Raw genomic sequence first — 24,217 nt, forward strand, 5'->3', positions numbered from 1 at the left:
ATTGTCCTTCCTATGACCTCTATTCTGAGGCACAGGTTCTTGACTGTTCTCTGGAAGAATTATCTTCTTAGATTTCCTAGCATGCTTCTTATGTATCCCCAGCTATTTCATACACTTCCTCTCATCTTTCATCCTCTATTACCTAAAACTTTGTCTTTATTGACCTACCGATTCTTTCTGAAATTCTTTTAATGCTCTCTCCAGCCCTTGTGGTTTGTCTAGATTAATTCTGGCAGCTGTTACCAGCTCAGTTGCTGTTTTCCTTTTCATCTGGGGACCCCGAAAATGGCTCAGTTGTGTCTGCTGCACTTTCATTATGGCTTGTTCTTGGGCAATTAGCACAGCTATGACCAATTACTACGAAGGTTACATATACTTAGCTTTTAATAAGCTACCATCATTTTTCTCTCCTTTGTTTCTAACACCAAAAAGTGTCTGCCTCCCATTATAAAACTTTATCTCACACACTCAAACAATTTCTGTAGTGAAGAGGCAAGCAGGTCTGCTTTTCGTCCCGCCTGGCTCCCACATGGCTAGCTTTACACCCGAAACAACAACACACAAATTGTATTCATTTATACACTGCCTGGCCCATTAGCTCTAGCCTCTTATTGGCTAACTCTCACATCTTGATTAATCCATTTCTATTAATGTGTGTAGCACCATGAGGTTGTGGCTTACCGGGAAGATTCTAACCTATGTCCATCTTGGGCTGGAGCTTCATGGCGACTGCCTCACTGCCTTCTTCCTCCCAGCATTCTGTTCTGTCTTCTCCGCCTGTCTAAGCTGCTGTCCTATCAAAGGCCAAGGCAGTCTCTTTATTTGACCAATGAAAGTAACACCTACATCAAATTTCTACAAACAATTCTATCTTCTTTAATATATTTAGTAGTTATGTAAACAGACATGTATGTATGTATTATATTTTTATTTTTTTTATTTTTATTTTTATTTTTATTTTTTTTTTTGTTTTTTCAAGACAGGGTTTCTCTGCAGCTTTGGAGCCTGTCCTGGAACTAGCTCTTGTAGACCAGGCTGGTCTCGAACTCACAGAGATCCGCCTGCCTCTGCCTCCCGAGTGCTGGGATTAAAGGCGTGCGCCACCACCGCCCGGCATGTTTTTATTTTTTTAATCTGGGTTGGTGAGATGGCTTAGTGGATTAAGAAATTTGCCATCAAGCCTAACAAGCTGAGTTTGATTCCCCAGAACCCTCATGGTGGATGGAGAGTACCAACTTTCACAAGTAATCCTCTGACCCCTAAAATATGTATTATGGTCCACGTATACACACAATATAAATAAATATAATAAAAATTAAATGCATTTTCTAAACTGAAAAGCAAAGGCAGGAAAATTACAAATTCAAACCAATTTATACTACAAATAAAGCAAGTTATATAGACTTCAAAATTGACAAAGAAATAAGCAACAAAAAACCCATAATAGTCTTTCCCCTTCACCACCTAGTATGATTCAGTAGCTGAAGGATAGTACAAAAATCTTTATTTTAGGGGAAAAATATTCAAAAGATGCCAAAAAATAGCCAGGTACAACAATTACTCACCTATACTTTTTTGGCTAGAAAATATGGCAGCTGTATGAAAATGGAGTGCCACTAATAACTGTGATACCACTCATAATCAACTTATACGGAGAAAATGATATAAACAATTTCCTGAATCTATAATTTACCATTACATGAACATTTTGCTATCTGATTCAAACGTAGATATTTTGGAAAGAATGTTTGTAGTAAAGAAAATATTGCCTTGTTGGGGATTACAAACTGCTACTGAAAAAAATACAAAGAGGAGATTCTATTAATTATTTCAGTTATAAAATAGGGTTATAGAAAATTAGATCACAAAAGGTATAAATTAGGAGAGATCAGTTGCAGCCTCTTAATGACTTCCAAAGATTGCTAGGAGACATTTCCCAACTATACCTCACTACTGGGATAAAACCTGATGAATTGATTAATTTAAACAAAACCTTAGATGGTGACAAGGGCTTAAATAGTCCCAGGAAATTATCAGCTGAAGCTGAGAGAGAATTGACTTTCACTGAAGAGAAATTACAGAGGACACCTGTGGATTGTGTGGATCCGAATCTTAACTGCATACTGGTCATACTACCCTTCAAATATTCCCCTATAGGAATGTTAATGCAGAAGGATGACATTATCTTAGATCTTTTTACCACAAGAAAAGATTCATTTAGGCTCTCCTTTCAAAGATTTCAGTTCTTAGCCACTTGGTCCCTTTGTCCCTTCGGCCTGTGGCAAGACAGGGAACACAATATGACAGGAAACCCAAGGCAAAGGCCTGTCCATCTCTGCTGGGAAACAGAAAGGAAGCAGATGGGCTGGGATATCAGTATCTCCCTTGAGGGCCTGTCCCACCTTCTCCCAGTTGTACTGTGGACTGGGAACAAGCCTTCAACACATGGGCATTAAGCAATGTTCAAGCTCTAAATTAGGGGTTGAAGAAATGGTTCAGCAGTTAGCACTTGTTGCTTTTCCAGGTGACTTGGGTTTATTTCCTAGCACTCAGATGGCTGCTCACAAGTGTCTGTAAATCCAAGTTTCAGAGGATCTGATGCCCTGTGATAAATTCTCTTTCTCTATATAACCTCATTTAATGCTTACAACCACTCTACAAAGTAGGTATAGTGATATTCTCCATTTCACAGATGGGGGGCCCTGTGCCCTAAATCATAGGCACAGATTCTGGATACTCTCCCAAGCAGTACCAATCCAAAGACTGCAGTGCCTGTGGCCACTGTGCATGTTATCATATCCAATAAGATAATAACCTTTTTTACTTCATATGTAAGATGCAAATAACATTTCGAATACACTTGTAACTTTTACTTTATCTGTTAAGATCTGTTTTTCTTGAAATAGTAGTAGAAACCATACCTTGCTACATGGGGAGTGGGATAGATATGTAAGTCAAATCCTTAGGTGCCCTTGAGCTTGCAGCAATCTTCCTGCCTCTTCTTGAGTGTTTGCTTTAAAAGTATACTGCACACCTGTCTTATTACATACTTTTAAAAATTATTACATTAACCTATTTATTGCATGTTTGTGTACATGTATGATGGGTCAGAGGAAAACTTGCAGGAGTTGTTTCTTTCCTTCACCATGTGGGTTCCAGAGAGTCGGGTCATCAGTGGGCAGCAAGTGCATTCCCGGCTGAACCATTAGTTACTTCACTGGTCCTGTAGTTACATACTTTAAATCTGCACACCAAGTCTTTGGTCATGGTTGGCTAAAATGAACCACCATTTTTTCAATTATTCATTAATTGTATTTTATTGTGGTACACATTTCATTATTCATTCAAGCAATAATTTATAAAGTACTTACTGAGTGCACTATGCGCTAAGACTGGGCATACAAAGTATTTTGTTGGTCAACACAAATCACTGAAATAATTCATTCCATTAGCCAGTCACAAGGAAATACTGAGCACCCAGTAGTGAAGGACACTGCAGAGATTTGAGATAGAGATATATACAAGTCGGGTGGTAGTGGCACAGCCTTTAATACCAGCACTTAGGAGGCAAAGACAGGTAGGTTTCTGTGAGTTTGAGGCCAGTCTGGTCTACAGAGCTAGTTTCAGAAGGACAGTCAAGGCTATACAAAGGAACCCAGTCTCAAAAAACAAAAAGTAAGCTACAAGAAACAGAAGGGAGTTCTGATTAAATGATACAAATTCTGGAGTCCTGGGCATGTAGAGAATAATGAGTTTTGTGAGCAAATTATGGTTACTTAGGAAAAGAATAAAATGAAGAGAGTTCAAACTAAAATGATCAATACTAAAAGAATGGTAACAGAGATGAATCCAGCAAAGGAGAGTAAGAAACAGAAAAATGGAAAACTGGTGTCATGGAAGCCAAGCACATAGAGAATTGGAGAAAAGATACTCAGACATGAGGAGTAGAAAAGAAAATGTAGGCATGAGAGAAGCAATTCTCTTTAAGAAAATTTGACTGCAAAGGGGAAAGATTCAAATATTTTCAAATGTTATGAAGCATTTGTTTGTTTTTTTGAGTTAGGGTTTCTCTATGTTGCTTTGGCTATCCTCAAATTCACAGAGATCTGCCTGCCTCTGATATCAATGATGTGCTTCCCAACCATAAAGGTAGCAAATTTTCAGAGAGATTTATTAAAGGTCTCTGGATTAGACCCAAAGAACAAGTGAGAAGGTTGACAGAAGGACCTTCCTACTAAAGTGAAAACAGTGCAGATGCAGATGTGGTAGAAGTTTTACCATACAATTCTTCTTCTCCTCCTCCCCCTCCTTTTTTTTTTTTTTTTTTTTTCCAAGACAGGGTTTCTCTGCAGTTTTGAAGCCTGTCCTGGCACTTTTGCTCTGTAGACGAGGCTGGTCTCGAACTCACAGAGATCCTCCTGCCTCTGCCTTCCAAGTACTGGGATTAAAGGCCTGTGCCACCACTGTCCAGCTATACCACACAATTCTTAAATAGACAGAGGAGAACTTCAAGAAAGGAGAAAAGGAATTTAAATTGGGGAAAGGGTGAGAAAAGAGGAAGAGTGAGTTAGTTAGAACAGAGAAGAGATCTTAAAAGTATTCTAAAGGGCATAGTGCCTAGATAAATTTTCTTAAGGTGTGGCTGTTGAGTTTGCTGATCAAAAATTTCTACAAGTATGGTTATACGACTTTCTCCAACTATGCTTGAAATAAGCACATGAACTAGATCATAGCTAAATGTAATGGCACACATGAACAATGTCTTTCAGAGGCTGAGTTGCAGAGTTCCAGAGCAGCCTAGGGTATACAGCAATTTACCAGAGGCCGAGAAATGAGGGAAGCAGGCAAATGTTCTTGCTACTGAGGTATCTCCTCAGCCTTCAGTGCAGTTTTAATATGCATTCCCCCATGGCTAAGGATGCTGAGCATTTTTCATACATTTATTGGCATTTTTCTCTCTTTTTTTAAAAAATAACTAATATTTAAGTATATGGGTGTTTTGCCTGCATGTATGTCTGTGCATGTATGTGCCTATTGCCCAAGGAGGTCAGACAAGGGTGTCGGATCCCCTGGGACTGGAGTTATAGACAGTTGCGAGCTGGCGTGTGGGTTCTGGGAATTGAAACTGGGCCCTCTTGCTCTTAACCACTGAGCCATCTCATGAGCTCCTTTTATTTCTTCTTTTGAGAACTGTTTCTTTAATTCTATTCCACTGATTTACAAGTCAATTTTTGTTTCAGCACCATGCTGGAACATGAATTTTGTTACAATGAATGGCTTCATAGTATAATTTGAAATTAGGTATTGTGATGTCTCCAGGATTCTCTTTCTACCTAGGATTGCTTTGACTGTGTGTCTTTTGTGTCTTCATACAAATTTTAGGGTTTTGTCTTGTGAAGCATGTCACTAGAATATGTGTTGCATATGCAGACCACTTTTTGGTAATATAGCTATTTTTACAATATAAATTTTGCCAAACAATGAACATGGGAGATCTTTTTACATTATAATGTCTTCTTTAATATCTCTTTCCCATGTTTGAAAGTTTTCATTGTGGAAGTCTTTCACATCCTTGGTTAGGCTTATTTTTGTTGCTGTTAATTATTTGTTTTAGCTACTGTGAATTTTTTCCCTTCCCCTTATTTCTTTCTCAGCAAGTTCATTACTAAAAGAAAAGCAACTAATTTTTATGTGTTGGTTTAGTATCCTTCTGTACTGCTAAGAGCATTTATGAGACTTTAAGAGTTTTCTGGGAGTCTGTAACTGGTTCTCAGTCTGTGGGTCAAACGACCCTTTCACAGGGGTCGCACATCAGATATCCCACATATCAGACATTTACATTATGATTTACAACAATAGCAAAATTAGTTATGAAGTAGCAACTAAAATAATTTTATGGTTGGGGTTACCACAATATGAGGAACTATATTAAAGGCTCACAGCATTAGGAAAGTCAAGAACCACTGGCTCTTTAGATATAGGGTCATAAAAACAGGGATAATTTATCTTCTTCCTTCCCTATCTGGATCTCTTCTTCCTGCTCTGGTTTCATTGCTTTAGCTAGATTCTCAAGCATTATACCAAGTGGAGTAGATACTTTGTCTCATTTTAAAAAATGCTTTCAGTTTTTCTTGATCAAGTATTATGTTGGCTGTTGATCTATCATATTATCTTCATTATGTTGAAGTATGTTCCTTCTATTTGTTTCTTTGGGGCTTTTATCATAAAATGTTGAACTTTGCCAAAGGCCTTTTCACGTCTATGGTATGACCATGTGATGTATGCATAAGTAGTGTATGAGTACATCTGCGCGTGCTTGACTGTTCATGTGCGTGAAGGTCAGAGACTGATGTCAGGTATCGCCTTCTAACGAGTTTCCATTGTATCTCTGAGGGTCTTTAACAGCTTCACCATCTCTCACTGAACCTGGACTTCACCTTTTCAATTATAGTGGCTGACCAAGGAGCTACTGGGCTCTCCTATTTTCCCCCATTTCCCTCCCAGCCCCTAGCACTCAGGTGGCAGGCAGGCTGCCATGCCTTTCATATGGGAATGGGAATCTCAACTCAGGTCCTCATGCTTAAGCAGCAAGGACTCTACCTACTGAGCCATCTATCTCTCCAGCCTGGTTTCTGTCTTTAAACATATGTATTGCTATATTGTATGTATTGATTTGAACCATCCCTGGATGAAATTCTGGAATGAAACTAACTTGATGATAGTGTGTGGTCTCTGCAATGTGTTATGAATTTGGTTTGCAAATATTTTATTGATAATTTTTGTTTCTATGTTCATGACAGAAATTGGTCTAAAGTTTTCTTTCTGTGTGCTTACCTGACTTTGGTATCAGGGTAAATACTAGACTCACAGAATGAATTTGTTTGTATTTCTCTGCTTTTTATTTCATATGACAGGAGCACTGGTGTGAGCTCTTCATTAAAAGTCTAGTAGAATTCAGCGGTGAATCTGTGCATCCTGGGCTTCTCTTTTTTGGAACTCTTCATTGCTGTTTCAATCTCACTGCTTGTGGTAGGCCTACTTAAATGGTTTACATCTTCTGGATTTAAGTGGGTCAAATGTGTGTAGAATTTATATCCTATCTTCACTTCCCAATTTTCTTAAAATGTAAACTTTCAAGGTGTTCCTTAATAATCTTGTGTCTCAGTTAGGGTTTTCATTGCTGTGAAGAGACACCATGACCATGGCAACTCTTATAAAGAAAAAACATTTAGTTGGAGTGGCTCGGTCACAATTTCAGAAATTCAGTCTATTATCATCATGACAGGAGCATAGTGGCATGCTGGCAGACATGGTGCTGCAAGAGTGACTGCATTTTGAAGACAACAGAAAATGGTAGACCGAGACACTGGGCAGTATTCTGAACAAAGGAAAACTCAAAGCCCGCCCCCCACAGTGACGTACTTCCTCCAACAAGGCCATACCCACTCAAACAAAGCCACACTTCCTAATAGTGCCAGCCTTTATGAGATTATGAGGACCAATTACATTCAAGCTACCACATCTTGTAAATCTTGTAATGTTGTATGTAATGCTCCCCTTTTGGCTCTTTACTCTCTTTTGATTACTTTTTTTTTTTTTTTTTTTTTTTTTTTTTTTTTTTGGTTTTTCGAGACAGGGTTTCTCTGTGGTTTTGGATTAAAGGCGTGCGTCTTTTGATTACTTTTACTAAAAGTTTCTTGATCTTGTTCAGTTTTCCAAAGAACTTTTTGATTTGCTAGTTTTTTGTATTATTCTTTCAATCTTCCATTTCATTACTTCCTGCCTGATCTTTCTTATCTCATCTACTGTTTGGGATTTGGTTTACCCTTTCTTTGTCTTTCTTTTCTGATGGTGAGGGTTTCATTAGATTTCTTATTTGAGATTTCTCTAATATTTCAATGTCAACACTTACATATTAAAAACTTTCCTTTCAGACTTGCCTTAGTTGTAATCCCAAAGGGTCTGGTAAATTCTTTTCACTTTCATTTGATTCCTGATTTTTTTCAATAGTATCTTCAAAAGATAATAAAGGAGAGTATGTTTACTCTCTGATGTTTTATATTTTCTGTGGTATCTCTTGCTATTGAGTTCTAGTTTTATTCTAGTATGATCTGATAGAAGAGATTATTATTTTTTTATTTGTTAAGACTTGCTTTATGGTTTAAACTATGATCTGTTTTAGAGAAAGTTCCATGTGCTGTTAAAAGGAAAATGTATCTCAGTCTTGCTGGATGAAATAGTCTATACATGTCTGTTAAATTCATTTAATCTATGTACAGCTCAGTCCTTAAATTTTTTGATTTTTTAATCTAGATGACCTATCTACTGATGATAGTGAGGAACTAAAGCCATCTATTATAATTTTATCAGAACTTCCGTATACTTTGGAGTCTATTAGTTTTGTTTTATAAAGTTGAGAGCCCCAATGTTTGGTGCATAAATCTTTTAACAATTGTTTAATTAATTAATTAAATAATTGATTGATTTTAGTGTGTGGAGACGTGCAAGCCAGCCCACACCTTTGGAGTCAGAGGACAACTTGTTGAAGTTGGTTCTCTCTTTCCACAGTGAGTCCCCAGGATCAAACTCAGATCATCAGACCTGCAGGATGCACCTTAAGCTGCTAGGTCATCTTACCTGTCTAACTGATGAACTGTTCCTTAGTATATATGGCCTTTATCTTTTCTGGTTAATTTGGCTTTAAGTCTATTTTATCAGAGAGCAGAATAGATACATCACTTGTTTTCAGTTTGCATTTGCTTGAGATATTAACTTAAATCCTTTCTCTTTCAGTCCATGTTTGTCTTTGCTGTGGATACTTTAACAGTATTCTTTCTTCCAATAAAGGAACAGGAAGGTCTTTCCATTATTTTGTATTCTTTAATTTCCTTCATCAGTGTTTTGTAATTTTCAATGTAGGGGTTTCTCATCCCTTTTAAAATCCCAAGTGTTTTAATTGTTTTGTTATTACTATAAACAGAATTGTTAATGATATGTTCCAACAGTTTACTGCCTGTAAAAAGAAGCAGAACTGATTTTTGTGTCTTGGTTCTGTAATCTTAAGTTTTACCAGATTTGTTAGCTTTACCCATTGGTTTTGTGTGTGTGTGTGTGTGTGTGTGTGTGTGTGTGTGTGTGTATGAGTATTCCCAATTCTTTATTTGTTTGAGACAGCTTCTTACTGTGTATCTCTGGCTGACCTGGAACTCATTAATTGCACTAGGCTAGTTTCAAGCTCACAAACATCCACTTGCCTCTGCCTCCTAAATGCTGGAACTAAAGCAAGTGCTGCCACACTCAGTCAATTTTCCACTCTTTTTTAGTAGCTGTGAGCTAATTATACTACAAGGAAGTACATTTTGGATTATCTTCTCCTAATTACTTTAATCCTTCACTCTGAATATATAGTTAATGATTCTCTTGTGGTTATCTTCTTCGAGAGCATCAACTATGAGCCGGAAAGAATGTCAGTGCCTGCCTTCAATCCCAGTACGCGGGAGGCAAATGCAGGCAGTCAGATCTCTGAATTCGAGGCCAGCCTGGTCTACAGAGTGAGTTCCAGGACAGCGAGAGTAATACAAGGGACTCGGTCTCAAAACAAAACAAAGAATATTAACTATGGTCCATTGTGAGGAAGGGCACTTGCCATCCAGCCTGACCATTGATTGAGCTTGATTTCAGAAAACTACATAATGGAAGGAGAGAACTAACCCCTACAAGTAATCCTCTGATTTCTACATATACACGACATACACAGTGTTAGTCAAATTCCCTGCCAGAGGAGATATTAGCAATGTAGTCTACCCCTTCTGCAAAGGTCCCAACAACAGGCAGATGCACGATTCCACCAAAATTCACTCTAGGGAGCCTATTAGTTTATTGGGCTTCCTTGCAGAGCACTGATAAGGGGGCTGCTACTTAAGAGAGGGGATGCTGGTGCCCTCCCCACAACAGACCACACCCAATAGAGATGAGGGCTTTTCCGTAACTGCACAGATGGAACCCTTCTCTAGTCTTTAGAAGCCCCCACTTTTAGGTGGTGCTGGGATCATATTTAGGTCCTCATGCTTATAAGGCAAGTACTTTACTGAAAATTATCTCAACATAAACCTTTTTTTTTTTTGAGACACTGAGTTTCTGTGTAGCCCTGGCTGTCTTGGAACTCATTCTATAGACTAGGCTGGCCTCGAACTCAGATTCGCCTGCCTCTGCCTCCCAAGTGCTGAGATTAGAGGCACGCGCCACCACCCCACACCAGGTAAACATTATTTCTAAATGCTTTCATTTCCTGGGTTTACAGGTATGTGCCACAATGGCCAGATCTTATCTCTCTTCTTCTTCTTTTTTTTTTTTTTTTTTTTTTGTTTTTTTAAGACAGGGTTTCTCTGTAGCTTTGGAGCCTGTCCTGGAACTAGCCCTTGTAGACCAGGCTGGCCTCAAACTCAAGGATGAACTAAAACCCCTTAGTATGGTATTTGACTGTTAAGTGTACAGTCCTAAGAGACCAAAAACAATTCAACATGTATACAATCAACTGATTTTCTACAAGAATGCCAAGACAGTTAATGGGGAAAAAAAGAGACTTGTATCGGTTTTTCCACAGCGACAAGATACCTGCTATAAACTTAAGAAGGAGGATTTGTTTGGGTCAGCTTCAGAAGTACAGCTGGCTTCAAAGCTCCTGGGCCTAGCTGAGAGCAGATTATCTTAACAACAGAAGCATGTGACACAAGAGCTTCTTCACCTTACGGCAGGAAGCAGACAATAGTACAAAATGGACCAGGGCCAAGATTTCCTCTGCCCAACAGCCTATTCAAATACTGGATCCATATGAAGATGAAACCACAGTTTAGGTCAGAGCCCTCATAAACTCTCTGGAAACATTCTCACAAATACAACTAGAGGCATGCTTTACCAACCCCTTAGGGTCTGTCAATCCAATCAAATTAACAAGACTGACCATGACAAGTTTCTTCAGCATGCTGGGACAGTTGAATAAGCCACATGCAAAGCAAGGTTCTATCATATCATATGGGAAAAACAACCTAAATGAAACAAAGGCCTCAATAGAAATAAAATTGTGTAACTTTTAGAACAGGAAAAATGTCTATAACCTTGGATTTTATATTTATTTCTTAAATTTGATAATAAAAAACAGAGAAAACTAATAAAAAATATAAAACTGAAATCATCAACAGTCAAACTTCAAAAAATACTAGTGACAAACTGAAAACACAACCTACAAAATTGAGGACAAAAATTACAGATTATGTCTGATTGAGTTTGCCACCTAGAGTACATAAAGAATGACAGCTCAGTAATAACAACGTCAGATATAAAATGAACAAAGTGGGGAGGAAGAGAGATGGCTCAGTGGTTAAGAGCACTGGCTACTCTTCCAGAGGTCCTGAGTTCAATTCCCAGCAAGCAAATGGTGGCTCACAACCATCTATAGTGGCAATTTAATACCCTCTTCAGCCATAAAGTTGCCAGGGCACTCATATTTATAAAACAAGTAAATCTTTAAAATGGAACAAAGGGAGCCTCGATAGCCACCATGCCCTGACTGCAATGACAGCCTGACAGCCCCTGAACCACGAGCTGAAGCAAAGTCCTTAAGGAGGACGAAGACAAGGAAGACAAGGAAAACAATGACATGGAGATGAGAGCTGAAGAGATGGCCCAGTGGTTAAGAGCACTGGCTATTTTCCCAAAGGACCGGAGTTCAAATACCAGTACCTACATGGTGACTCATAACCTTCCGTAATTCCAGATCCAAGAGATCCAACAGCCTCTTCTGATCTCTGCAGACACAGTACATATGTGGTGCAGACACATAACAGAAAGTAAAACAGTCATATATACTTTTTTGTTTTTTTTCCAAGACAGGGTTTCTGTGTAGTGTGACAGAGTCCCAGAGACCTTAGTACAACTGACTCTATGGTGGAAGTACCATTCTGGCTGTAAAACTCAGCATGTAAACAGCACCTGCCAAAACTAAAACACAGGCCTAATCTATCAAAGTCTAAGAGGAAGTCACTACATATACTAACCTTGCTTTTTTTGCTTCTGTAGTTCTGCTCGAACCCAGGATTTAAGACCAGAATGAGCAACATAGCAAGACTACATCTCAAAATTAACTAATCTGGGAGGGTGTGTAGGAGAAAAAAATATACAGGAAACAAACACAATATTCTCTTCATGCTAAAAAGACAATGGACGGTTTTACATCAGAATATTTTGATCACAACTTTTAGGTAGTGCTCTCAGAGACGTGGGTAATCTTGTTGGGTAGCCCAGCACACATTTACACATGCTTTGGTTTCAAAACCAGGGTGAACTGCTAAATCAGTCATCAAATATTTACTGAGTCCACATGTAATTTGTAGTGCCAAATCTGTGTTTACAACACTCAGTTTCTTACTTTCTTAGCTTTCTATTTTATTTTGGTATATCATATACATAGGGCACAATGTGATGTTTTGAAACACGTTTGATGTATACTGATCAAAGCAGAGTAATTAATGTATCCATCACCTCAAATGCTTTTCATTTCTTGCTGACAAAATACTTAAAATCCTTACCGTTATCTTGAAACACATAGTGCATTACTGACCTGTGGTCAGCTGACTGCAGGAGAACATCAGAACTTAGTCATCCTGTCAACCAACACTGCACCTGTTGCCCAACCTTCCCACTGCCCACTCCCTAAAAGACTGGAGTTTGTTTCGTTTTCGCAGTTTTGGGATCAAACTGAGGGCTTCAGTTGGAGATATAGCTCAGCAGTAGTGTGTTTACCTACATGTGCTGTAGTGAGGAGCTGTGGGCAGGCCTGCTTTTCATCCCGCCCGGCTCCTGGCCACCAGCTAGCTTTATCCAAAATAATTACACAGAAACTGTATTCTTTTAAACACTGCCTGGCACATTATTTTCAGCCTCTTACTCACATCTTGCTTTAACCCATTTCTAATAATCTGTGTAGCACCATGAAGTGGTGTCTTACCGGAAAGATTCTAGCGTATGTCCATCTTGGGCTGGAGCTTCATAGCGTCTCTCTCAGAGAGGAGAGGCATGGCATCTGTCTCACTTAGGAGAGGCGTAGCAATTGACTGAGCCATCTACCTCACTTCCTTCTTCCTGTTTTGTCTATTCCACCCACCTAAGGGCTGGCCCATTAAATGAGCCAGGCAGTTTCTTTATTAAAACAGAAGACCCTCCCACATCAATGTGCAAGGACCTGGATTGGATTATTTGCATGCACACACACACAAACACACACACCCTACTGCATGCTAGGCAGGCACTCTGCTACTGCGCTACACATCTTCCCTGTACAGACTAGATTTTCAAACTCGAGACAGTATATGTTTGGGGAAAAAAAAAAAAAGAAAAGTAGGTCCAAACCAGGAATAGTGTACACCTGCAATATAAACTAAAAAACAAAACGACAAAACCAGAATCAGGTGAATGCAACACAGAATTCTACTAGAGCTCCAAAGAAGAACAAAAACACTCCTCAAACTATTCCATTAAAAAGAAAAAGAAACACTTGTAAATTCTTTTAACAAAGCCAGTATTAACTCTGATATCAAAACCAGACAAAGATCCAACAGAAAAATTATAGATCAGTTTCTCTGATGAACATCAATGTAAAAATTCTCAACAATGCATCTTTAAAAAAGATTTATTTATTATGTACACAGTATTCTGTCTGAACATATGTCTGCATGCTAGAAGAGGGTATCAGATCTCATTATGGATGGTTATAAGTTGCCATGTGGTTGCTAGGAACTAAACCAAGGAAGAGCAGCCAGTGCTCTTAACTTCTGAGTCATCTCTCCACCCCTCAACGAGGTATTTTCAAGAGCACTGACTACTTTACTAAAGGGCCCAGGTTTGATTCCCAGCACCCGCATGGCAGCTCACCATTTGTAGTTCCAATTCTAGGGGATACAACACCTTCTTGTGGCACACACATGGTGCAGACATATTTGCAGCAAAACACTCAAATATATAAAATAAAAAAGAAAAAATTAATTATAAATTTGGTTTTTTGTTTGAAATATTTTTTAAGCCAAAGTAAAAACACATCAATAAGATTATCCTATCCTTTTCCAGGGTCTAACTAGGTAAATGAATGGGAATAAAAAAAGATCATATTGAATAAATTAACCCGTACCCAGAAAGACAAATGTTGCATGTTGTCTCCCATCTGAGGATCCTAGCTCCAAATATTCAGGTATGAGTACATATTCTGGAGTAACTTTAGAAACCAGAAAAGTAAAAAAGGAAAGCACAAGAGGAGGGAAAACAGGGTACAGATGATCTGAAGGGGGAAATGGGAAAAACAGGGGGCTCTAGTTAGGGAAGGGGACAGAAAGGATGTCTGAAAGTCTTAGGAAATCATACTATTAATCATCTACCTAAAATACCTAGAGTACACTTAAGTCAGTGTACAAATATACATATACAGTTTAATGAAATTTTCCCATCTGGGCTTACAATGCTACATTCAAGTGCCAAAGACCATCTAAGAAAAACCCTAACACCAGGTACAAGAAGCCCTCTTTTGAACTGTTGACCAGGGTTGTCCAAGAGACTCCAAAACATTATAGGCTCTTCTTATCACCCTTGGCCGTACCCCAATGGTGGAAAGTAAGTCCCTATTGCTGAAGACACCATGCTTTCAGACACAGGGCTCAGAGGCTCCTAAGCTAGAACCAACCTGAAAGCCTCCTCCCTTAGAACTAGCTTTCATGGCACCAGAAAATACCATGAAAGCTTCCAAAGAGGGGAAGAAACCAACAATCCTATAAACCATAACCACCAATAAGGTTTGATAATCCTACGGCACAGTAATGGTACACATACCTTGCTGGTAGCCAACAGCTTTCTTTCTTTTTTTTTTTAAATATTTTTTTTTAAGATTTATTTATTATGTATACAACATTCTGCCTCGATGTATGCCTGCACAACCAGAGGAGGGCGCCAGATCTCAGTACAGATGGTTGTGAGCCACCATGTGGTTGCTAGGAATTGAACTCAGGACCTCCGGAAGAACAGCCAGTGCTCTTAACCTCTAAGCCATCTCTCCAGCCCCAGCCAATAGCTTTCTAACTGGAATTATCAACAGCTCAATGAGAGGTAAATGATGTCTGGAACTAGAAACCTAGTCACCTACCCAGGCCTAGTGAGTTCATGAATCTTGTAGAACCCACACTCAGCACTTATTAAGCCACCATAATCCCTAACTACACTAATTTGTCCTTATACCCACAGATAAGTATAGTCCTCACCCCTCATAAGGAAACTTCTCTTTCCAATGGATGGACACCATACAAAAAAATCCACAAGCAATCAAAATGCGGAGCTGTGGGACCTAGGCCCAACTGATATCTCTGTAACACAACTCTAAGACTCAGGGATCAATGCAGAAGAGAGGCCAGAAAGATTGTAAGAGCCAGAGGTACAGAGAATTTGAAAGTTTCTCTTAGAAATGTCAGAAGCTATACCCATTTCCAAAAGTGACAATCACATTAACAGGGATTAAAACTTTAACAGGATTTGGGGAGGAGGTATGGGAGAGATAGGCAAATGAATTCTTAACATTCAGTCAACAATAAGCGCTATCAGAAACCCCACAGGAGAAAATTTAAAGCAGTCTGTCCTCAAGGAACTTACAATGTTGAGAAGAGGAGGTTAACCGGAAGAAAGCTATTAGCTAAACAAATAAACTAGTGTGGCTCAAATAATAAATGTAAATTATACATAGAAAACAAAAAGCATGAAGTACTAGTGGTTACAGAGTGAATATAGAAGGCTCAGAAGGTGGATAAAGAGGGATAGCCAAAAAAGAATCAAGAGGAAGAGTCAAGAAAGAGGAAGAAAGACAGAAGTCAATCATGACACAGAAAGGTAAATGGAGACAAAACTCAGCAGAACCACTAGTCTTGAACAGCCTGGATCAGGAGCTAATGGGAGACACAGGTGGTTGGAGCCACTCTACAGAAGACCTTAAAGATTAAACAGTTTTCTGACTTCATGAAATAATTGATACAACCATTCTGAAAGTAAGGTCTGCGGGTGTTTGGTTTGCTTATGAGGAGAACTGCTTAAAGGAAAAGCCCCAAAATTCTAACCTGTTTTAATAACTGTTCCATGAACATCATGCATGTACAAGACTAATAAAGTAGGAGAGGAAGCTCAGAATGAAGGTTCCAATTTTGCATGATTTTGAGTTACACGAGATAGCAATTTAATTAGTTATAAAGTGGCCAGCCAGATTATGACCAGTGAGCTGAGGGAAAGCATAAGTATAGACGCATTTTAGAACTATAGGAGGCTGATTCTTAAAATACAGAGAAACAGTCAAGCTCCAGGGAGTCAGGTAAGACAAGTATGGGAGAAATCAACTAAACTTAACTGAAATTGGACCAGTATATGGGAAGGAAAAAAAAAGTCCAACGTCCAGGAAAAAAGACTGATCTTGGGCAGGAACATAGATGGAGTCCCATCCTGGAGAAAAGGCAGTCATAAATAAGTAAGCAGTAAAGGAATAATAATAATAATAATGATAATAATAGCAAAGACACCATTTAAGATTTTCTTTTTAATATTTACTTAATTTTATTTTCAGTATATAAAGTTTTGTCTGCATGTATGCCTGTGCACCATGCATGTGCCTGGTGTTTATGGAAGCCAGAGGCTTTGGATCCTATGGAACTGGAGTTACAGATGGTTGTGAGCACAAATGAGTTCTGAGAACTAAACCCTGGTCCTCTAGAAAAGCAGCCAGTGCTCTTTACCAATGAAGCATCCTCTCTCCAGCTCCATTTAAAATGGATGGGCAATGGTGGTATATACCTTTTTGAAAAAAAGAATTTTAATGAATTTAATTTAAACTTCCAAAGAGTAAGAAGATGATCATTGTCCTTTTGTAGATGAGGATAACTGAGGCACAGAAAAACAATTTGCTTGATTATACAGATACTAGATTTGCAGTATAGTGTGGTAAAGGGCACACCTACTGCCCAGACCTGGTTTCTAAGTAAGCATCTGCTGTGTGCCAAAGCTTTTATACACAAGTTTGATGTGTGTGGGTGTTATATACCTATACATTGCACAGTACACACATTGAAGATAATTTTTAAAGGAAAAATATAATATGTTCTCCATTCTCCTGTCTTTTCTTCATTTAACTAAAGCTATTTTATACACACACACACACACACACCTTTTTTGTTTGTTTGTTTGTTTGTTTTTCAAGACAGGTGTCTCTGTATAGACCAGGCTGACTTTGAGCTCATAGAGATCCTCCTGCCTCTGACTCCTGACTGCCAGGATTAAAAGTGTGTACCACCGTCCAGCTATTCTTTTTAATATAGTCACAGTCAGGATTGTGACAATTAAGAGAAAAAGGAGTCATTTATTGTTCAGCTCCAAGCCTCAAAACTGAGGTTTTTTTTTTTCCTCAAAACAAAGTTTCATTATGTAACCTAGGTCAGCCTTGAACTCATGGCTCTTTAACCTCCACCTCCCTAGGCTGTGATTGCTGACCTATGCTACCACACCTAGTTTCAAAATTTGACCTTTGTGTATGTATATTTGTAACAGAACAAGAGTTTTGAGGAAGACACTGTCTACACTCAAATAGTTCTTTTCCCCTATCAAGAGTTTGAACCGGACCATCTGCTGCATTGCATGAGACAAAGTAACAAGAATCTAATCACAGCTGAGGGAGGGCACATACATAATTACCAGTACTTGGACCCAGCCTTGGTCTATAGTGAGCCTCTTGTCTATTACAAAAAGAAAAATACAGTACATGTAATAGAGGGATTTTTTTGGCAGAAAGAAGAGGAAAAAAAAAGACTATATTGTGTATGTGATTGACTCCTCCAAGATACTGGGTGAACATTAAGGTTTCAACCTCCAGGATTTCAGAATATGGTCATATTTGGAGTTTAATAAAGTAATTAATGAGGTTACTAGTGTGGGGCTGTTGCTAAAATGCATCCTCAGGGGGAAACATAAAAGACATCTAACCCTGGGAAACCAATGACTTTACTGGCTTTCCTTATCACACATAGGTAACAGGTTTAAGAGTGTGGAGTTCTTCACTGACCAAGGCCCCCACCAGAAGATCTTTACTCAGGAGGAATCAAAGTTTTCCCACAGCCACACAGATGCAGCCTCCTCCCCTAGGTTTCACCAGCCTATAGACTCTAGCCCTCCCTGACCCCCTGAACAATTAGTACAGACTTGCATACAATAGCTGGTATGGAGTGGCTCAGCACTCAAGGGAAGATTTAGTGACTCTCCTCAGCCATTTATGAGAGGAAGTAAACCGTTCAATAAGCCCAGACAGGATGCTCTTTTCTATGCAGGCACAATTAAACTGAAGACGATGTTTGTTTTACTTTTAGAACAGTTGTGTACAACAGGGGCCACAATCCAAAACGCCTGGAATCTAAGAAGATGAGGCACTGGGAACGCATACACACAGGGAACTCCATGGCAGGATAAGGCAGCAAGAGTCATCTGCAGCCAAGGTGAGAAGTCTCAGGGAAAACCAGTACTTGCCAGTACCTTGACCTGGGACTCTCTGCCTCCAAGGCTGTGTAGAAATTAAGTTCTTTATCTAGTCTGTGGTACTGTTATGGCAGCCCTGGCAAACCAATACCTCCTCCAAGTTAAAATCATTTACAGAACAGAATAAAATACAGTAACTTGGAGAGAATCTAGAGAAATGGGTCTGATCTCCACTTTCCTGGACAGTAATGAGAACACTTTCAAGCTCTCTTACTCTCATGTAGAAATGGCACAATAAACTGGAGGAAGCAAATATCATCTTCCTAGTTCCAGAGCTGGGATTTCTGAAACTATGAGGTAGTTTGAATGGTCCCAATAGGCTCATATGTTTGAATACTTGCTCCCCAGTCGGTAGAATTGTTTGGGAAAGATTAGGAGGTGTGGCCTTGTTGAAGGAGGTGTTGTCACTGGGGACAGGTATTGTGGAACATTAGTTTGAGATGCATTACATTCATCTGTGCTGTGGAATATTTGTTTAATGATGCAAAGATGTGCTGCATTCTTTTCTGTTGCATTTGTTTAACTCTGTAAAGCTGTATTACTTTGCCTGACTAAAACACCTGATTGGTCTAATGAAGAGCCGAATGGTCAACAGCCAGGCAAGAGAGAGAATAAATATGAAAAATCCAGGCTCGAGGGAGGAGAACAGGACAACAATGGCCAGCCACCCAGCCACAGAATAAGAAGGAAAGAACGAAATACAGAATAAAGAAGGGTAAAAATCCAGAGGCAAACCTTAGTTAAAGAGAAACGGAGTGATTTAAGTTAGAAAAGCTGGCTAGAAACAAGTTAAACTAAGGCCAGGCACTTATAAGTAGGATATAAGTCTCTAAGTATTTATTTGGGAGGAGGGTGGCAGGCCCCAAAGAGTAAAAAAATTCAACTCCAGGCAGGCTTTGAGGTTTCAAAATATTCATGCCATTCCCAGTATTCCTCTGTGCCTTCTGCAGAGTACCTGGCTTCAATTCCCAGCACTCATAAGGTGGCTCAAAAGCACCTCTAAGTCTAGTTCCAGGAGACCCAAAGCCTCCTTCTGGCCTCCTTGGGAACCAGATAGTTATGTGGTGCACAGATAAACATGCAGACAAAACACCCACACACATACAATAATAAAATTTAAGCCACCAATAAAATGCTTTCTTTTCTAAGGTGCCTTGGCCAGGGTGTTCTGTCAAGGCAATAGAAAACTCAAACACTTAGGGTTTTACAGGGTTAAAGTCCATCAGACAGCAGAGCAAAGAAAGCCAAGAGCTCACATTTTGATCCACAACCAGAAGGCAGAGAGAGCTAACTCAAAAGGGTGTCCTTGTCCATCTTGAAGACCTTACTTTACCACTCCAAACTCTCACGAGTTTCCACCTACTGTATCCAAGAGTTGTTCATGCTTTAGAGTTAAGTGTGTAGCAGGTGCATAAGTCTGTCTCAGAGAACATCCATACTGTGTCAAGAAGAAAGGGTTACAAGAAACAATGAGGAGACTCAGTTTTCATGAGATAAGAAGCAAGATAAAGGTCAAAGAGGGTAAGAAGGTTGGGAGCTCATGAAATCTCATGGAACTTGAGTTCCATTCCCTGAACCAACATGGTAGAAGGAGAAAAATGACTCCTACGTGTTGTCCTCTGAAATTCACATGTGCACTCTGGTGAAGACACATACACACACACACACACACACACAAAGAAGACTCAATTTAAGGGCCAGCAACACTTGCTGCCAAGACAGGTGACCTGAGTTTGTGCAGTCCCTGGAAGCCACAGGATGGACCCCAGAAAGCATGTTCTCTGGCATGTGTGTATAGGTGCACGCCACACACACGTGCACACAACTAAATAAATAAATGTAAAATTGTATTCTAAAAGCCCAGAAAAGTCATCTACAATAGTGCCCATTTAAAAATTCTGAGTTTTAAAGTTGCCTATGTTATAAACTATCAATAAAGTGGCGAAAACCAATAAAAATTAGTAGGATACAATCACAGTCATTTTAAACTTTTAAAATTTAAAATGTTGTATTTTCTATCTGCCTTTAACACCAGTCCTAACAGCTACTTAAGCATACCCAATTTTAGTTTCTTTCAAGAATAATAATGACAGACATAAGATTCTGTTCCTATGAACTTATTTTTAGATTTTACCATTTTGGCTAATTTCATTAACAATTCAAATGGAGAAGATAATGGATTAACGGTGTCCAAGTCACAAGTGTGGCTCATATACGGTTCCCGACTCATCTATCATACCACTTTCAACACAAAAATAATTTGTTTTTAAAACCTACTTCACAAAATACATAGACTTACAGAGATGTTAAAAGTCATGCTGTTTAAAAATAGATGTTAAGCACCGAATGGGAAGGGAGGCCCCATTCTGAAATAAATTAATATTGATCAGTCTGCACAGAATGGGGGTGAAACAATGCCCACACCATACCTGGCAGTCTGCAGATTTGTATGGCCGTGAACGTAAGGCGGCCACACAGGCCAGGGTTACCAGTGCCAGCTCAGCAGCTGAGCTCTTGGAGAAAAGGCGGCATCTACACATAGGCCACTCTGGAGAACTAGAACTTACAGCCAGCCTTTCTGGAAGCGAATGGAGAATGTGGCGCTGGTACCGGGAAAGTCTGACAACACACGGGGTTGCTGGGGGCTGGGGAGCGTCCAGGGCTACCATGCCGAAGGAGTACCGCAAACGCCGGTAATTTATATTATACCCCACCCCTAGGAGGGCCGAGGAAAGGGCTCGACCTTACCTTGTCATCCTCGCATCTCTTGCCCAGGCCCTCCCTGGCCTGCAGCCGGCTGCTCAGACGGCCGTAGTCGGCCTCCTTCTGGTCGATCTGCTTCTTATGCGTGTCCACCAAGAGCAAGAGGTCCGAGTTGCGCTTCTCCAGGCGCCCACGGGCCACCTCGGTGCGCTGGACTTGGCCCTGCAGCTCGGCCACCTCCTCCTGAAGCAGAACGTGGCGCGAGGAGATGCTCCAGTAGTTGAAGGCAAGGACGACGATGACCAGCAGCAGCACCACCAGCACGAAGGAGGGCAGGCGGCCGGCCCGCCGGTTGGCCCCGAAACCCACCATGGGGCCGGTGGCTCCGCCGCCGCCGCCGACACCTGCGGGCAGCGCCGGCCTGCGCTCCGAGCCGCCTCGGGACCAGGACCCCCGGAGGCGGGCCTATCTGCCGGAGCGCGGAAGGGGGCGGGGCGTCGCGGGTCCTCCCCGCCCCCTCGGCGCCCCCTGCCGCGAGCACTCCAAGAGTCGGAGCGCGGCGAGCAGGCACCCGCCGCAAGGGACCGGGAGAAGGAGGCGCCGGTACCCGACGCCCGACGCCTCAGGGCTGGGGGCGGGGATGCGGGCCGGAAGGGGGCGGGCTTTCTTCGTCCCCGCCCACCGGCTGGGGCCGGGGCGCCCAGGGGGCCATTAGCTCGTTTCCGCCGACGCCCCCTCTTCTCGCGAGATAGTGGGCTTACTCTCGTCCCCTTGCGGTCCTGTCTCGCGAGGGTTCTCAGGAGGCTCGGGTGCGCGGTCGGGGTCTCGCTGAGTACCTGGGTGGGTGTGCCTACTGCTGCTACCTGGGTGGATACTTTGAAGCCAGGTCTAGGGAGAGCCTGCTTTAAACTGCCCTTGGGCAGAGTTTTGCCTGGTCAGGAATTCTGGGATTGATAGCACCAAGTAAGGAAGGCTCTAGGTGAGGAGCGACCAAAGAGGGACGTCTAGAAAGGTTTTCTTCTTGTCCTTGTTTGTGACAACGACGTGGGAAAACCAAAGCCAACAGTTAACATCAGCCCACAAAACAGCGGTGCCCAGACAATACGAAAAGAAAGCCAGAGACCCTAAACTGTAGGAAGCCCTGGGATTGAGATGTGTTAGCAGCCTGGTTTCCAAGGTTACTGCTGTCACGGACAGAAAGAATTCCAGAACGCGGTGCTCCTATTTTAAAACGCTCTGCTGCTTGGGGGTTGGAGACAAAAGTCCAGAAGCTGCCCTTAGTGAATGGCAGCTAATGCGCCGTTACTGACGGCTGACACATTCCGAATTAGCAATAGCAGCGCTTACATGTTGTTTCTGCACGCCTAGTTTTATATCCCTCCTCCCCCAAATAACAGTTTAACAGAAAGCCAGGGCACAACGATATTCGGAAAATTCAAAGTCCTGTATCTCTTCTGAACTAGGCTTAAAGCTAAGTGACTCTTAACACCGTTGCTCACAGCTTTGTTGCAAGTATTTTCAGTGCTCTGGAGAATGACTGCTTTATTATTATTATTATTATTACTATTACTATTATTATTCGTGTCTAAACAAAGTTACTGGGTTTCACCTTTGTAGGCAGGAGGTGGATTTGCTGTTATTTTTCAGACTCCGGGTCAAGAACTTTGAAGAGTATAAACCTTCAAGAACACAAACTAATTTAGTGTGTTGTTTATTCAAACTAGCTGTTAGTTTTGAGATAGGAAGACTTCTCATCTTTGAATAATTGTTTCCCTGCTTCCTGTGTATTTCAAAAATAAAGTTTATCTGCTTCCAGAAAATATTGTACCTTCAAGGAGGATATCTCTTTTATATTTTTTATATAAAAACAACACAGAACTGTTACTATTTGGTTCACACCAAAGTTGAACTGTTAGCCTGGAAGGTTAGTTTTGCCTGTAATTAGAGCACTTGAAAGGTTGAGGCAGGGGTTCAAAACCAGCTTGGACTGCGGACAAAGTGCATGTCTCAAAAAGTTGAACCCTGACTTCAGAAGATCTGAGAAGTCTTCTCCACTTTGGCAAGATTAAGTCAGGTCAAAAATGGAATGTAAAAGAATTATTACATTTACTTATGGGAGGGGGCATGCATGCCATTACACATGTGTAGAGCTCAGAAGACAACTTGCAAGAGTGAGTTCCCTCCTGGGAAGTGGGTCCTGGGGATCGAACTCAGACTGTGCAGCTCGGCAGCAAGTGCCCTTTCCTACTGTGTCCTCTCACGGCCCCCAGATTGGAAATCTTAACCATTTATTCTACTAATATTAGCTACGTGTTATCTCAGCCAGTAGTTGAAAATTCCTTAGATGCTATTAACTGCTTAAAGTGCTACTCTTCCCAAGGATGTTGCCTTTTAAAATGGGATTTGACAGATCTACATTATACAAAACACACTGGGAATTGCTGAGCTGACACTTAAAGGGACTCTTCCTCTCCCCCTTAGAACTCCCCACCCCGCCCCACAGTTACCTCCTGAACCTATTCCCTTAATAGTGAATCTAATCTAGAAATCACCAAGGGAGTGTATAAGTGAATTCAAATAGCCAGTTTATGAGTTAGGCATTGGCCAATTAAGACAGACATCAGTTCTTTAAGTCAGGTTATGAAGATTAACCCCAATGGTGAAATAGGCAGACTGTGTGTATTCCTCGGTATGATGTGGTGCTGGCAATGCCCCACAGTTCTCTTTAAAACACCAGTCTGATGATAAAAAAAAAATCCGACAAGTCCAAGAATATCCAAGACATTCTCCAAAGTCCCAAAACAATGGTTCTCAAAGCTGTCAGGTGGGCTTAGTGGTAACGTGCTTCTCCGGGTTTGATCCCCAACACCACAAAAATAACAACAAAAATCAAGGTCGTCCAAACTATAGAGAACCTAAGAAA

The 24,217-nt window shown here is 40.6% G+C and overlaps 1 protein-coding gene across 3 annotated transcripts in view; it reads right to left on the minus strand.

Annotated features, from left to right (window-relative positions):
* Golm2 (golgi membrane protein 2) overlaps positions 1 to 21,872 on the minus strand; it is a 76,154-nt gene extending 54,282 nt beyond the window's left edge. The window contains exon 1 of one of the 3 annotated variants that reach the window (XM_038330644.2): positions 21,340 to 21,872. In XM_038330644.2, the coding sequence (XP_038186572.1) occupies positions 21,340 to 21,666 (327 nt within the window). In that variant the 5' untranslated portion in view covers positions 21,667 to 21,872. Of the gene's footprint in view, positions 1 to 13,003; positions 13,063 to 21,339 lie in introns of those variants that run through there. The other 2 variants (XM_038330645.2, XM_038330646.2) reach the window with 2 other exon arrangements.
* Positions 21,873 to 24,217: the final 2,345 nt, after the last annotated feature.

Source organism: Arvicola amphibius, chromosome 5 (assembly GCF_903992535.2).
Source record: "Arvicola amphibius chromosome 5, mArvAmp1.2, whole genome shotgun sequence".
Lineage (NCBI taxonomy): Eukaryota > Metazoa > Chordata > Mammalia > Rodentia > Cricetidae > Arvicola > Arvicola amphibius.